This window comes from Diceros bicornis, chromosome 38, assembly GCF_020826845.1.
Source record: "Diceros bicornis minor isolate mBicDic1 chromosome 38, mDicBic1.mat.cur, whole genome shotgun sequence".
Taxonomy (NCBI): domain Eukaryota; kingdom Metazoa; phylum Chordata; class Mammalia; order Perissodactyla; family Rhinocerotidae; genus Diceros; species Diceros bicornis.
In genome coordinates this window covers 30,630,039-30,645,228 of record NC_080777.1, presented here as the reverse complement: position 1 = coordinate 30,645,228, position 15,190 = coordinate 30,630,039, and the positions used below count along the sequence as shown (strand labels likewise).

At 45.5% G+C, this 15,190-nt stretch overlaps 1 protein-coding gene across 10 annotated transcripts in view; it reads right to left on the bottom strand.

The window, feature by feature from the left end:
* The window catches only part of PPP1R12B (protein phosphatase 1 regulatory subunit 12B), a 215,298-nt gene that overhangs the window by 7,381 nt on the left and 192,727 nt on the right, over positions 1 to 15,190 (bottom strand). For 8 of the 10 annotated variants that reach the window (XM_058533822.1, XM_058533835.1, XM_058533824.1 and 5 more), the window contains 5 exons: positions 14,226 to 14,242; positions 10,014 to 10,158; positions 8,721 to 8,825; positions 5,576 to 5,629; positions 4,297 to 4,347 (listed from right to left, as the gene is read on the bottom strand). In XM_058533822.1, the coding sequence (XP_058389805.1) occupies positions 4,297 to 4,347; positions 5,576 to 5,629; positions 8,721 to 8,825; positions 10,014 to 10,158; positions 14,226 to 14,242 (372 nt within the window). Of the gene's footprint in view, positions 1 to 4,296; positions 4,348 to 5,575; positions 5,630 to 8,720; positions 8,826 to 10,013; positions 10,159 to 14,225; positions 14,243 to 15,190 lie in introns of those variants that run through there. The other 2 variants (XM_058533823.1, XM_058533825.1) reach the window with 2 other exon arrangements.

The following is a 15,190-nucleotide window of genomic DNA, read 5'->3' as shown; positions in this document are numbered from 1 at the left end:
GGGAGATAAAAGAGGGGCCTGTTGTTGAAGTCTTTTCTGCACGAGGCAGGTACTGTTTAGAAAGCTGAAGTGACACATACCCAAATAAGAACCTGGCAGCTGTCTGGAGGGTCCTCTAACCTGCTTTGTGGGAAGCTTCCTTGACCTGCTAGTTCTCTTCTGCAGTCCAGAAGCTTGTTCCAGGATCCAAGACCTGCTAAGCTGCGTCTGACCTGCTATGATTATCCACATCATGGAATTCACAGCTAAATGTGCTCTCTTTGTCCCAGGTGATGAAGAGGCTGGGAGCTGCTTAAAGGTGTCCACATACAGACTCACACTCTGGAAATTAAGAGCTGTGCACAAAAGTTGGAGAAATCATAAGTGTCCAACAAAAACGGACCTGGCTGAACCAATGTACTAGTCCAGTCCTAACTATGTGTCAGCCCACAGATATTCTCCTAATACCTCATATCTCATAAAGGGTCCCCTAAAGATATCAACAAATGGAATTATATCACAGGCCTGCTTACTGTGACTTGTCTTTCCTAAGTGGTCATCTGCACTGACCCTGGAACTGAGCCCATCAGCTCTCTGGGGAGAGGAAACAATTTTGTTATGTGAATGGGGCTTCAGATGAAGACAGATGATCCTGTGGGTTATAGTGGCTACAGAAAGGTCACAAATATCAGAGAAAAGTCTCTTGTACCCACATGGAAGAGAAGGAGGGAAATGAAAGATTAGCGAAGTTTTAGCTGTTGGGGAATGAAGAAGAAAGAAAATGAAAGGGATGAGAGGAAAATGAGGGAAAACAGTGAAAAGGGAAAACAAGCAGAAACAAACTGCCGAATAGCTCTCTCCCCTAAAGGGAGAATGACCACTTTGGAGAAAAGCTAGGCAGCCAAACAGTCCATGTGGCCACTGAAGGGCAGGGCCAGGCAGCCCTCTTTCCCCATTGCAGATTCCTGGCCTCGGAGGGACAGGAGGGAGATCACGGGGCAGCACACGGAAATGTTTACAGAGATGGGCAGGGACCAAATTTAAGAACCAATGGAAAGTCCCTGGCTCTCACCCTTCCTTGGTGTTGACACTGGACCAAAGCTTTCAACACAATCATTGTCATCATGTGAAGTGGTCCTTGCCTCCTGAGAAATAACACTAAAGACCTGAGCTATGAAGATGACTCAATCTAACATGTGAGTACAAGCAGACTGAGGTGAAAGAATTTGGAAGTTATCAGCATGAGGGAGAGAGGCAGGAAACAATCTGGTGGAACATTCTACAGGAAGCAGTCAAGAAAACAAAATATGGCATGGAGATGGAGAACAGGGCACAGAGCAGGTGGGCAAGGGTAGGCTTAGGGGCAGGATCAGCTCGAGATGTGTCCACAGTAAGTAAAGTAAAAATTCTAAGACCAATCGGAAAGCGTATTGGTGCTGGGCCCCTCACGCAAGGACAAAAGTAATCAGGTCTCACGTGGGGACATCCCAGGGCCAAGCGCAGGCCTAGCACAGGCACGCTTACATGCACACCTGTCGAAGGCTGGCACATAATCCTACTCCAGGCCAGGATCTGAGTGAAGTTTCTCCTGGGGAGGATTCATAAATACTTACCTTTCCAAGCAAAGGCCAGAAGGCACAGCCTGTCACAACCGCAGAGCCCACAGACATCTGGGTGAGCCCCCTCATGGCTCCCCATCAAACCTGGCCTTCACACTTTATTTGCCAGAGTCAGAAAGACAGTATCTGTATCTTCAGGGCTCAGGGGAGGTCAGCCCTCAACCTGCTCCCTGCTGAGGGCTCCAAGAAGGTTTGAGCTTCTGTGTAAGTTGAATATGCAGTAAGCATGGAGGCCAACTGGCTCTTAGCTCTACTGGGCCCCAGATCTGATAAGACAGTTATCTGTTCTGTTGGCTGGCTCCCTGGACACAGAGATTTTGGTCACTCATCACTCCAGAGATGGTGGTCACCAGAAGCTGTAGTCTGGAAAAGAGCTTGGAAGCTAACCAAGAGCTTTCTTAGTCTCCTTTAGGGCCAGTCACACCAATTTTATGATGTCTGTATGTATATCTGAAGTTTTTGCCTCCAGAGAGGTGCAGACACACTCATCATAAAATCGGTGTTGCCTGGGAGGCTGTGTGCTCCTCCCCTAGTCCCCAGGGGAGCTGGCGTCAGGCTCTGATGCCAGCGGAGGGCATTTGGGGGCTTCACAGCTGGCAGGTGTTTCTTCTCCATTTGGCCTTGTGATTGGTGACGGAGAATAACAGCAACTGACTGAACGGGTGGATTTTTAACTAAAAAAAATCAGTCTTGAATGAGTGTACCTATTGATTCAGGGCCTAAACAGTCATGATCTGGCTCTACTTGATAATCTGAATAACTGAATTTGAAGTTGGCTGGCAAACGACCTGGGGCTGAAGAAAGCATACACTTCATGTATTATCATCTCTCCTGAGGAAAGAAAAGAACTCATGACCTAGTTTAGAAAATTGCAGGCTGACAGGACAAGGAGACAGAAATGCGAGGGCCTGTCTCACCCACAGGACTGAAGGCTCCCATGCTTGCCAATTCAGAATTGGAACAGAAATAAGGACAGACCCCAACTGCTCTACTTGTAGACTCTCTGGTTCTTTGTGTGAGGGCCTGAGTGGACGTGACAGAGTTCCCTGTGGTGGGGATGGCTGGCTTTGGACTTCTGGGTACTTGTTAGAAGGCACCAGCTTTGGCCTCATTACATGACCCTGATAGCATTTAGGCCATTTCTTCATGAGCATCACTGAGAGCTGCCTAACAGCAGAGTACAGATGGTATAACTCAGGGTGTGTCAAAAATAGAGGGGCCCCCAGTGCACCCAAGAGCTGTGCATATTCATTCACCTACAACTACTCAGCTCTATGAACAGACTGCTCTAAATGGGAGAGAAGACTGCTGTGCAGTAGGTGAGCTGCGTTTGGAAAAATCAGAAAGTAGAGGAGCTAATAGGTCAGATCATACTATTTTTATCATCTCAGGAGAATCAACCATTTATTACTTCTACTTCTTGCTGTTCTGAATTAACGTGAAGGATATAAAGTGTCATTTTTGGAGACATGAGTAGGTCTTGCTTGCAAGTCTATGTACATGTGATCAGTTACTGCCTTGGGACGTGAATATGGAATGCAAGGACAGAGCCTGGCATTTCTCCTCCAGTCTGGGATTATAAAGAGTAACAGGATTATGAACACTGGATCTCGTGTGAACTTTGAATTTGCCAGGTCCTGAAAAGTTTTTTCAGTAAATAATCAACCTTTTTAGGCTGCTGGAACAATAATCGTCTCTCTCAAAGTGCTCCGATCGCACATTAGGGATGCACGCTCAGGGGGAGACCTGGGGTCGGCTTCATATCGCCCAGCGCTTCTGGTTCCCAGGGAAAGAGACCTGTTTCACCAGACGAATGGTTTGTATCTCATTATCCAGTAAAATAAGATCCTTGAAGACAGAAAAAATGCTGAGCAAGTGCTAAGCGACTGTGGGCATGTGGCATCACGCACTGCAGGCCTCAGATGCTCCAAAATCATTCCCGGTGGCTCCCTGAGCAGCTGGCTAGTCTCTGCAGCTCTATCCCCTCCCCTCCCCATGAAGTGACTTGACCCTTCTGGGGAGACTGTCAGTACTCAGCACTCAAATTGCCCAGGATGGCCGCTGTCCACTGAAGTGGCTAATGGAAGTGATGGTCACTGTAGGCCAAGTGAGGGGGCAGAGGACAGCAGGGAGCCATGCAGTGTAACTGTGGCATCAGGGTGCCAAATAGGACTGAAGATTTCAGGGGAAAGAGACTGCGGCAGGAACATTATATGAAGAATCCTCATTCTGCTGCAGAATGACTCGGACCGTGCTCCTCCCAGCAAACGGCTGAGACAGGGAGGGCACCAGGTAGGAAGCCTCTGGCCATGCTCAGGCTTCCCCAGGTGCCTCACGGGAGGCCGCGGAGCAGGAAACCTTGTTTCACCTTTTCATCCAGCCCCTTGATGGTGAAGCCATTGCTTGGAAAACCTTATAAGTTCAATCTAGGTTTGTCTCCAGCCTGCTGGACACCTCCACTTAAACTAAAGGCGGCATTTGTTGCTGGAAGGCTGTGAGGTGGCCCCAGTGGATGCTGTGTGATCCGAGAGAGCCTCTGAAATGGCTGAGGAGAGACACTTGCCTCCTCTTCACACATCATCTCTTCTTGAGGGGCTGAGTGTGTATGGAAATTTGGAGGGGCAGGCGTATGCTCAACTGCCCAGTCCTGGCAGGCATTTGGAGAACAGGCACAGAAAGAAAGGAAATCTCTCCATACCTTCATCTCTTCCTCCATCTCCGACATTTTCCGCTCCAAGGCTCGCCTCTCCTGTTTAAAAACAAGGAGACAGGTGACCACATAAATGGATTTAGAAGGGAGTCCAAATGCTGCCGCCATCTGCCATGAGATCAGCAGCTCCTGACTCAGGCAGACCTTCCAGGAGATTCCAGCACCATCTGATCCTGCCACTGAAGGATGGAACTGCTTCACTGATAAAATCACATTACTATACCTAAATCTCCGATCACTTAGAATATATCTGGGGAAGCAACTTGCTAATATATAAATGGATTAAGACCAGGGCACTCTGAGCCATTCTGTGGAGGCTGAAGATTTCATGGAATTTCAGATGACTGCAAGTGACCAGGACCCTTGCTCTCTCTTAACAAAAGGACATCATGTCTTCGCTAATGTGCCCCCCAAATTCCTAGGGAAGTGCTTCTCTCCTGATGGGGAGCAGATGGTGAGCAGGGAAGCAGACATCGTGTATGAAGAAACAGCATCCCTCCTCCTAATCCATTTTTCTTTCCCAGCCGCCAACTCCTGATTTAGCCTGAAGCCAGTGAAGCTTCCTTGATTAGATGAGATACCAAGGAGGTTTTGTTACAGGCCAAGGGAATAAAATATAAAACTTAGCTGCTTTCCAAATTAAACAAGAGAGATGGGAAAATATTATACCCTAAGGGTCAACTCAAAGCTAGGGTTCATCAATAAATCTGAGTCTTCCCAATCCAAGAATGTCAAATCCCAGAAAAATATTCTGAACACAGTCAGGAAGAGGTCAGCGATTGAACCAGAAATCCTCCCCTTAGTTAGAGTGAGTGAAAGACTCTGCTGGCTCGTATTTCAAGTCTTAAGACCCAAATTAATGGCAGAGGGCCCTGCTGAAAGCTTCCTTTCTGCTCAAGGTGACAGGAAGGGTAGAGATCTCGGACCTGGGGGTGTTTGTGATGATTTCCAGTAAACCAAAATATACTATGGGTATGCATGTGTGCAGCTCTGCCCAGAGGCAGAACAACCTATGAGCTGACCTTCCAAGGACGCTTTCCACCCAAGGCTGGAATATGTGAAAAGTACTGGCTCTCTGAGGGAGCCAGAAGGACCAGCAATCAAATTGCCATCCAGAGTCAGACAAAAAGAATTTATTATCAAGCTGGGAATGGAATGTGGCAGAATTTTCGCCTTCCTAAGACAAACTTTTTCCATTGGCATGAACAACAAAGTTAGAGAAATTCAGAAAGAAGAGATGAAACAGAGGAAAGAGACACAAACATACCCGCTTCTCCATCTCCAGCACTGATGATCGGTCAGAGGTCTTCTCCTGTTTCTGCTAGCGCACAGGGAAGAAAAACAGTTGTCACTTAAGTTGTCTCAGGGCAGCAGGAAGCCCCGTTCAGGCCAGTTTCACCACTGGACATCCAGAACCAGATGTCAGGGCTCTGGGCTTTCCCCAGAGTGGGGGCGCCCGGAAAATAGATTCTGACAAATCTCTGAGCCTAACATCATGGCCTCTTTGAAGTCTGTAGGATTCCCACCAGGGAGGGGAAGGCAGTAGAAGTGCTCCCTGAAGTTTACAACAGTCACAAGCACAAAGACATTCCCACAACACTCACACAAACATTTGTGAGGTCTTCAGTGCACCTCACACCCCTTCCCGAAGAAATGGAAAGGGGCTTTTCTTCTTGAAAAGGCGGGAGACTCATGAGCTTGAGTGCCTAGCCCCCGCGGCACTCCTAAGCAGTCCCTTTTCACTCTGTTCTTTCTGTTTTGGGAAATGAGGCTGTGTTTCTTTGACAGCAGTGGTTTCCACACGTGGGTGGGCTCCCAGGGGTTCTCCGGACCCCATTCATGGGATCTGCTTTGCCTTGAACAGAACATTCCACGTTTATCTGTTTTATATATTGGGCCTCCAGATAAGATAAGATTTGAATAAAAGATTATAATTTTATTTTAGATCATTTTTGGCTGTCAATATAAACTTTGCAGAGGGGCTAAAAAGACTTAGCCATCAGAGCTAAAAAGCAGAATAACTTCAGAGAATGACCCTTAACAGGGAATGGAAATGAACCTTAAGTTCCTCTTGGCCTTCACGTTACAGAACTGACAGAGTTTCTTACATTCAACAGACAGTTAATAAATATAGGGTGATTATTTTTATTTTGCCTAGTACCATGCAGAGACAACATTTAATAAATACAAAATTATGCTGGTCTTCTTCCGGAGGTTTTTTCCCCAAAAAATTAGGGAATAGCTAGAACTAACAGTAAAACTTGGATTTCTGGCTCCTGTCCTGGGCTTTCACCTTCTGTTCTGAAGGTCACGGCCATCTGCCTTCATGGCATCTACTGTGACGCAGAAGGAAAAGAAAAGAGGGAGAAGAGACCCTGTGGCTAGTCTGTACTCTAAGCCCCCAAGGCAGAGAAGCCACAATGGTTCACCATCCTCACTTAGTTCACATCTACAAAGAACTAGGTTTTTTTTTTTGTAACTCTTAACCCCCATGGAGTTTGGGTGAACTTTCATGTGAAAACATTGTGTGTGTCCATGTGGAAACTGTCTCCACACAAATGTGTGAGGCTGACAGGTCCCTCCTCCCTCCTGCCAAACAACGAACTCCATTTTTGGTAAATAGCAAAGACTTGGTCTGTAGCACCACTATTTCTTCTGAATTTCAATAACTTGTATTTGGCAAAACTAAGTATATTCTGACACATCCAGCAAAGCAGCTGGCTGGAAAGTAAACGCTTTTCCCAGTGACTAGCAGAGTTGATTTTATTTCAAGGCCCGTGTGCAAGTCAGTGTCAGCAGCTCATTAGCCGGTTCACCGCGCTGAAGCACGGACTGGTAGAAATGCTGAGAACCCCTGAAGGTCAAGAAATGTGCTGTCAGAAGCCTCTGCTGAAGAGAGAGTGGGGAGCAGGGAAAATGGGGTCCTCCTATGGTTCCTCACCTGACTGCTGCCCAAAGTTCTGTAAAAAGCCCTAGCAACACCCGACGAGAACCAGTGTGAGACCTGCATCTATTAACCACTGCCCATTCATGGCCTCAGTCATCTCCTGAGGGTCTACTGTGAATGAGACATTTTGCTTGGCTCAGTACCTGAGGGTCAAAAGAACTCTTAAGCTTTATTTAGTCCATCCCCTTGCCTTATGGCCATGAGTGCGTGTTTTTTCCTTCTAGATGAAGGGACCTATTTTCCTTGCTCCACTGAAATCCCTTCAGGTCCAGCTGTTATCTGAGTCACAGCAGGCCTCAGAGGCCCCCAGTGCAGAGTCACGTGCAGCTACTACAACCAGGCAGAGGGGTGCCTCTACCACCTGACAGGCAGCTCGCAGCAGGACAGCCCTCCTTCTGCGCCTGACCAAGCCCTTCTGTGGAAAGTGTGGGTGTCCTGGCTGTCCTGCAGGGACCTGTGCAGTCCTGTGGTGCTGTCCTCCCAGTGCTGGCACCCCTGCTCATCCCATTCCAGAGGGGTTGACACAAGATGTTCAGAGGGCACTTAACCACCCCTGCCCCTCAAACCCCACGGACTCAGTACCATACAATCCCATCATTTCGGTCTTTGCTTTTGGATTATATCATACGGTTTTCATTTATGCCTTCCCAGGAAAGAGTCATTTTTACCTTAGTTCAACTTTCAAAATTCTTAGTCCCCAGGCATTCCAGGAGGGCAATAACTCCATGGGTTTCCTGTTAACTCAGCAATAACCTAAGACTGTACTTGCTTCAGCTTTTAGCTGCAGAGTCTGTTTCACTGGTTATGGGGTTATTACCTCTAGTACCCTCTACAGCATCACCTAATTAAATCAGGCCTGGCGGTAAGAGGAAATGGTTTATCTGGTCTTCCTGCCACTAACATTCCTTATTCTGAGGCTGAAAGACAGTGGTGGCTTGGGGAGGTAACATATGCTACAGGATGGAATCTTTGCTTTGGGACTTAATCCTACGATCTAACAACACCTTTGTCTTTCTATATTCTATAACCCAAGAAAACCACTTATTTCTTGAGATCTAATTTGCTACGTCTCTGCACTAGGTCTAAAAATGTCATGTCCGTCCCTCTCCAGGAGGTGACGTGTAGATAAACTGAACCGAACCATGATGAACAAGACAGGAGACGTTGTCTAGGACTCACTCTGGAACACTGGTTTATACTTTCTACTAGGAAATACGTAGATAATCCATAACATTAATTGCTAGCATTCGGCCCATCAGGAATTGTTCACTGAACTATCAAGTTTCAATTTTAAGTTAAATGCTGATTAGAACCCTAAAATCAAATTAGAATCCAGGAGGCTTCTCTCTTCCTGTCTCTGAGGGCCAATCTTGACTCCATCTCACGCCCCATCCCTCAGATCGCGTTTAGTCTGCCTCCTCATGTTCACCTGCCTCCCCATCTGTTTTCTTCCTCTCCCCCTTACCTGGGCCATCTTCTCGAGCTTGGATTTTATATCTGCTAGCTCCAGCTGGGCCTCCTGAAGTTTTGTCTTCAGTTTCTGGTTTTCGGTCAGGGCACTCTCGTAGAGCTGGGGGAGGGGACAGAGAGAAGCAGGTCACCTACTTGGCAGGGCTCCCAGATTTCCACAGACTCACAAAGTTTCATCACATGAGAACGCCCAGGTCCTTCTGCCCCAACTACCATTGTGGAGCACATGGAGAAGATGGAAAAGTCTAGGCAAAAAAAAAGGAGGAGATGTCCAGGAGACAGAAAACATGCAGCCAACTGGCCTCCTGCTTCTTAAACCAGTGAAGTCCTAGGTGCTGAACACACAGAAGGATGCTCTAACTTCAATAATGCTAATCTCAGGGGGAAGAACATTCCATTTTCTCCTACACGGCATTTGCCTTGCTTAAAAATGTGGTTTCCGGGCCGGCCCGTGGCTTAGCGGTTAAGTGCGCGCGCTCCACTGCTGGTGGCCCGGGTTCAGACCCCGGGCGCGCACCAATGCACCACTTCTCCGGCCATGCTGAGGCCACGTCCCACATAGAGCAACTAGAAGGATGTGCAACTATGACATACAACTATCTACTGGGGCTTTGGGGGGGGAAAAATGTGGTTTCCCATACAAAAAAGCATTATTTTTTTAAGGCAGCCTAGTGTGTATATTGATTTTAGTCAAGTTCTGCCTTACAAAACATTAACAAAACAAATATTTTCTTAACAAAAATGTTTTTTCCTGGCATCTCAAGCACTTGAAAGGCAAGGTTTCCAAGTCCGCCCCTGGAGCTAGGTACTCTTCTGCAAGAACTAAAGGAAATGAACCATAAAGTGACTTAAATCCCCTCCAAACCAGATTATTATTATTTATTATCACCAACAAGTATCTGGCTGCTATTCAAAGGACCTCATTAAAACCGTGTGTTTCTTAGAAAGATCAGAGTCTACCAAAGGATTCTCAGGGGTGCAGACAAACAGCATTCCTTTTATTTCTCCTTTTTACAATTCTTAATCCTTACTTTTTCCTATACCTCTAAATATCTGATTCTGGGCATATACCTACTGCACTAAAAACAATATAGGAAGGACTCTTTATTTAGCTGGTAGAAAGTGGAGCTAACCAAGAAACCTGCAAGGAACTGGTTGGTACTAGTCATCACGTAAGCTCCTTTTCTTCTGCTTCATCAGAACTATACCCATTTTTCCACACAGGGGAAAAGGCGAAGAGGTTTACGTGTTGTAACCCAAGAACAGGAAAATTGAAAAAAGACTCCACTTTTTTATAGTCCCTGTTGCTGTCTTCTTCCACACGGCTGGTCAGGGTGGCCAGACGGGCCTCCCGGGCCTCCCGGCGGGCTCTTGCTGAGGTCCGGTCACCATAAGAATCACTGGTTGTCGGGTTACTACCTCCCGATTCCAACCTGTGGGAGACAATTAAAGGTAAAAATTGGTTTTGAGAACAAAGAACTGAGGGAAGGTAACACCTAAGGGAGTCTGCCCCTATTCTAAGCAGCACTTGAGAGCTCTGCCCAGAAACAACGCACAGCATTCCTCCCTTGAAGCTCCCTGGGCCAGCAGACCCGGGCCTCAGGGCTAGACTGTACCAGCCTGGAGCAGGAGGCTGTCATGTGCCAAGAATGGAGCTTATTTGAAAAACTGGTGGTTTGGACCCATGTGCTGACTTAAATCTTACAGCTTTTCAAATTAGTTTAGGGTTGAACAGCTTCCCTCAAGAGTGTGCTTTTAAAAGCAAAAGTTTCTTGGATCTCAACAGCTCTTAGAAAATGATTCCAACAAACTGTCAATGAATCAGAAACATATGGCCTTGGAGTTCTGAGCTGGAGGCTGATTGGGGCAGGCATGGCAATAGGGCATGGTACATTTCAGGGGTGCCACCACTGTGCCCAGACAGCCAGTATCCCACCTCTTATCAAGACTGTTATAACTGTAATTAGGATTTCTATATCCTCTAGCAATGGAATCTCAGAGTTAACAGTGGTTTTATTTCCAGTACTGGTGAGTTCATTAATGGAAGGTTTCTCAGTGTAAGTGTACAACTGTCATCCAGATCCTTAACACTGGTTTATATTTTTCTGGGACTTTGCTCTTTCCAAACTAAAATGTGGCACATGAAGCTGCTACGTACAACCCAGCCCTGCAGAGCTCTACATTCTCGACCTGGGATGATGTGAAGAACCACAGCTGTGGAACTTCCTCTACTGTCTCTGGCCTGTGGCAGCTACTGCCAGAGGTAGGGGTGGGAGCTGAAGTAAGTACTAGAAGAGGAAGAGGGGCAGTGAGGAAGAGGAAGAGTCCCTAGTGACGTGAGCAGCCACTTTTCTGTACAGACATGCCAAGTCCTACCACACTCCTACAACATTCTTTTTCTTCTTGTACTTTTTTTTTCAATTTTGAAACTAGAAATCTCGTTACTGACTTCCCTGATTACAAAAGCAATACGTGCCCGTAGAAAAATTTAAGTAGCACCAAATTTAAGTAGCACTAAAATAGGAAGTGAAAGTCACGCCATAATCCTGCCCAAGAAAGAACCACTGTGAACAGTTCAAGTCACATCCTCGCAGGATGCTGAACACATAAACATGTTAAAACACTACACGTTTCTATAAATAAAAGTAGATACCACAGACTGTTGTCTAACTCTTTCTCCTCCTCCTCCCTACACTGGTCACGATGATGTGGGTATCTTACCAGGTCAGTACAAGCGGATCTCCCTCAGTTTTCTTTAAATGACTACATGGTCTTCAACTGTATGGCAGAGAGATAATTTAATCCTCCAATGACAGACACTCAGATTGTCTTGAATTTTTTAGCTATTATAAATAATGCTACAACGAGAAGACTTATCTAATCTCAGAGCATTTCCCCAATTGTTTTCTTAGGATAAAATCTTAGAAGTGGAACTGTTTGGTCAAGGGGTAAACATATTTTCAACGCTGATATATATATTGCCTTACTGTCCTCCAGAGAGGTTTAATCCTTTCCAATCCAATAGGAGAAATCTCTCATTGTCATTAATTTTAACATTTCTAAATCATTAAAGAGGTTTAATATCTCTGGTTATTTATCTTTGTTTCTGAATTGCCTACTCACAGCCTTTCTTAATCTTTTTCTTGCTGTATTGTGGGCGTATCCTATATCCTATGGCTTTTAAAACTATCTAACATTGGTTGCAAATATTTTTTCCCACTTAACTTTTTCTCTCTGTTTATGGTGTCTTTCACTAGCAGAGATTTTAAATTTTATATAATTAAAATTTACAATTTTTGCTTTTAATGGTATCATGCTCGGGAAAGTCTTTATATAAAGATTATAAATATCCTCTACTCCTACCTTTGTCGTAAAATCTTTTTCTCTTAAAAATTGTAATCCCGGGGCTGGCCCAGTACCATAGTGGTTAAGTTTGCAGACTCTGCTTTGGCAGTCTGGGGTTCACAGGTTCGGATCCTGGGTGTGGACTGACGCACTGCTTGTCAAGCCATGCTGTGGCGGCATCCCATATAAAGTAGAGGAAGATGGGCATGGATGTTAGCTCAGGGCCAATCTTCCTCAGCAAAAAAGAGGAGGATTGGTCTCGGATGTTAGCTCAGGGCTGATCTTGCTCAGCAAAAAGAGGAGGACTGGTATCGGATGTTAGCTCAGGGCTAATTCTCTTCACACACACACACACACACACACACACACACACAACATTATAATCCCTTTGAAATCTGGGGGTTTTTTGGTATGGCTTCAGGGAAGGATCTGTTTTCCCCAAACAGAGTCAACTGTCCCAGTGATCACTTACTGAATAATTCTTTATTAAGCTGAAAAGTCACCCTATACACAGGACTTTTGGGGGGCTATCCACCGTGTTCCATCGATCTCTGTTTATTCTCTAACTAGCACCTCACTGCTTTTTTTTTTTTTTGCTGGGAAAGAGTTGCCCTTAGCTATCATCTGTTGCTCATCTTCCTCTCTCTCTCTCTTTTTTTCCTCCCTAAAGTCCCAGTACTCAGTTGTATGTTCTAATTGTAGGTCCTTCTAGTTCTTTTTTTTTTTTAATAATTTTATTTATTTATTTTTTCCCCAAAGCCCCAGTAGATAGTTGTACGTCATAGTTGCACATCCTTCTAAAGTTGCTGTATGTGGGATGCAGCATCAGCATGGCTGGAGAAACGGTGCGTCGGTGGGCGCCCGGGATCCGAACCCGGGCCGCCAGCAGCGGAGCGCGCGCACTTAACTGCTAAGCCATGAGGCCAGCCCTAGGTCCTTCTAGTTCTATGTGAGCCGCTGCCACAGCATGGCTACTGACAGACAGATGGTGCGGCTCCACGTCCAGGAACCAAACCCGGGCTGCCGAAGTGGAGTGTGCTGAACTTTAACCACTACGCCATCAGGGCTGCCTCAGTACCTCACTGCTTTAATCGTTATAGTTTTATAGAATATTTTGAGGCCTGTCAGAAAAGTCATTATAATGTAACTAAGTTCACAAAAAATTAACTATAGCAAAATATCACTCTCCACCAATTTTACAAAACTAATTTTCTACTAGGTTCTATGTGAATTATTTATCCTCCACTGGTGCCTGGTGAGAGAGTAAGCAGAGGAAGAATACATGCAAGCTTGTGAATTTTAAAATACATTAATAAGGGAGAACTAGTTCAATTATCAAAGCAGGAGACTCATTTGCCCTATGCTGTCCCATTAACTACATCTTCCCCAATCTCGTCTTATTTCTCCATCAGAGGAACAGTGGAAGAGGCAAGATTCAAACTTTTGGCTCCACAGTCTCTATTATTTATTCTATTCTTCAGGAAGATCAGTTTTGTACCTTTAGGTTCTAGGTGAAAAATTACAGAGGATCATTCCCCAAACTTGGATATGTTTCTTTAATTTTTCAGCAATTGCAAAACAGGTCTTTCATTCATGAAATAAATTATTACTGAGCACTATCTGGTACAAGGAATTGTGTTGGATCCACTATGAAATGACAGTATCTAAACTCAGTCTCAATTTAGCCATCTACTCAGCAATGAAGTCTCTCCCGAACCGCCAGATTAGGTTAACCGCCTCCTCTCTGCTCATGTGCCTGTCCACACTTCTGTCTGGGCACTTACTACATCCTACTGAAATCATCTGTCTCTGCAGTCATCTGTAAGCCATGTGAAGGTGAGGACGGCGTCTTACTGATGCTGTTGCCCTAGCACCTGGCAGCATCTGGCACACTGGTGCTTTAGGAAAGTGATGCAGTGGAAGCATATAGAATGAACCAGAGGGAGAAGGGTCTGCAGGCAGGAGGGGGAGCTGAAAGGCTACAGCGTGACTTTAGGCAGGGGATAACAAAAGTCTGCATTACTGTGGTGGCAGTGGAAATAAGAAGGAAGGACAGGGTGTGAGAAACACTACTAAACTATATACAGCTAAGTTTAATTACACATGCATTTACTCACAAGTATTAAGCATGCATATAAAACAGGAAAGTTCTTACCTAGAAAGTCTTTCATGCTAGAGAAACGAAGAGACAAAAACAAAAAACAAAAACAAAACCAGTGTTAGCGAGGGACTGATATTTATTATTTCCATTTATAAATGCACTTTTTAAACCAGATGTCTCAACTTCACCGTTGGAGGTGGGGGCGCAATTTAAGGAAAGCAACTCAACTGACTGCACAAAAGGCACTCAGCCTCAGCTCGCACTTCTCTGGACCCATGACTCACCAGACTTGAGGCTTTGTGAGAGCACCTCGTTAGACTCAAAGTCAACAAAACGTAAACTGATCAGAAACTGCACACAGCACCCCCCAAACTCACAAGCCATCCTCGTGTGGTAGGAGTGACTAACCTGTGTGACATTCAGCCTCTCTGGTCTCAACACCCATTCCATCAACTTCCTACAGCTCACAAACCCACAACCCTGTCCTGAGTGAATACTGCAGTTTATAAACACTAACTTAGGACGGCTCCTGGCTTTCTCCCAGACCTCTAGTGAAAGTGGAAGGGTGAGGAGTGCGGGGAGAGGGAAAGCCCCATCCTAGTCCCTGGGATGCTGGTAAAAAAATGAACAGGATGAAAAAGTACTCTGAGGTCTCAGAACAAAGGAGCTGGTTACCTATGCAAACAACTGTAAACAAACAACAAAAAAACCGACTGTGTTTTACATTTATCTTTTAATCACAGATGACCTTTATCCTCTTAACTCTACTTTTTTTTTTAAAAAAGAACTCAGGCAAATAAAAACTCAGCTGACTTGAATGCATTGACTTATTTTCTCTTTTGAGGCGTTAAAGAACAACAAAGTCCTCAAGGACAGACAGAAGAAGGAAGAGAAACAAGGGCCAAGAATCGACAAGCCGAACAGTGAATCCTGGAGCTACGGAGTTGCTGCTCAGTTTAACAGTCCCTGGAAGCCACTGGTCTGTCAACATCACAGCCTCACTGCCCTGGGGAGAGTGT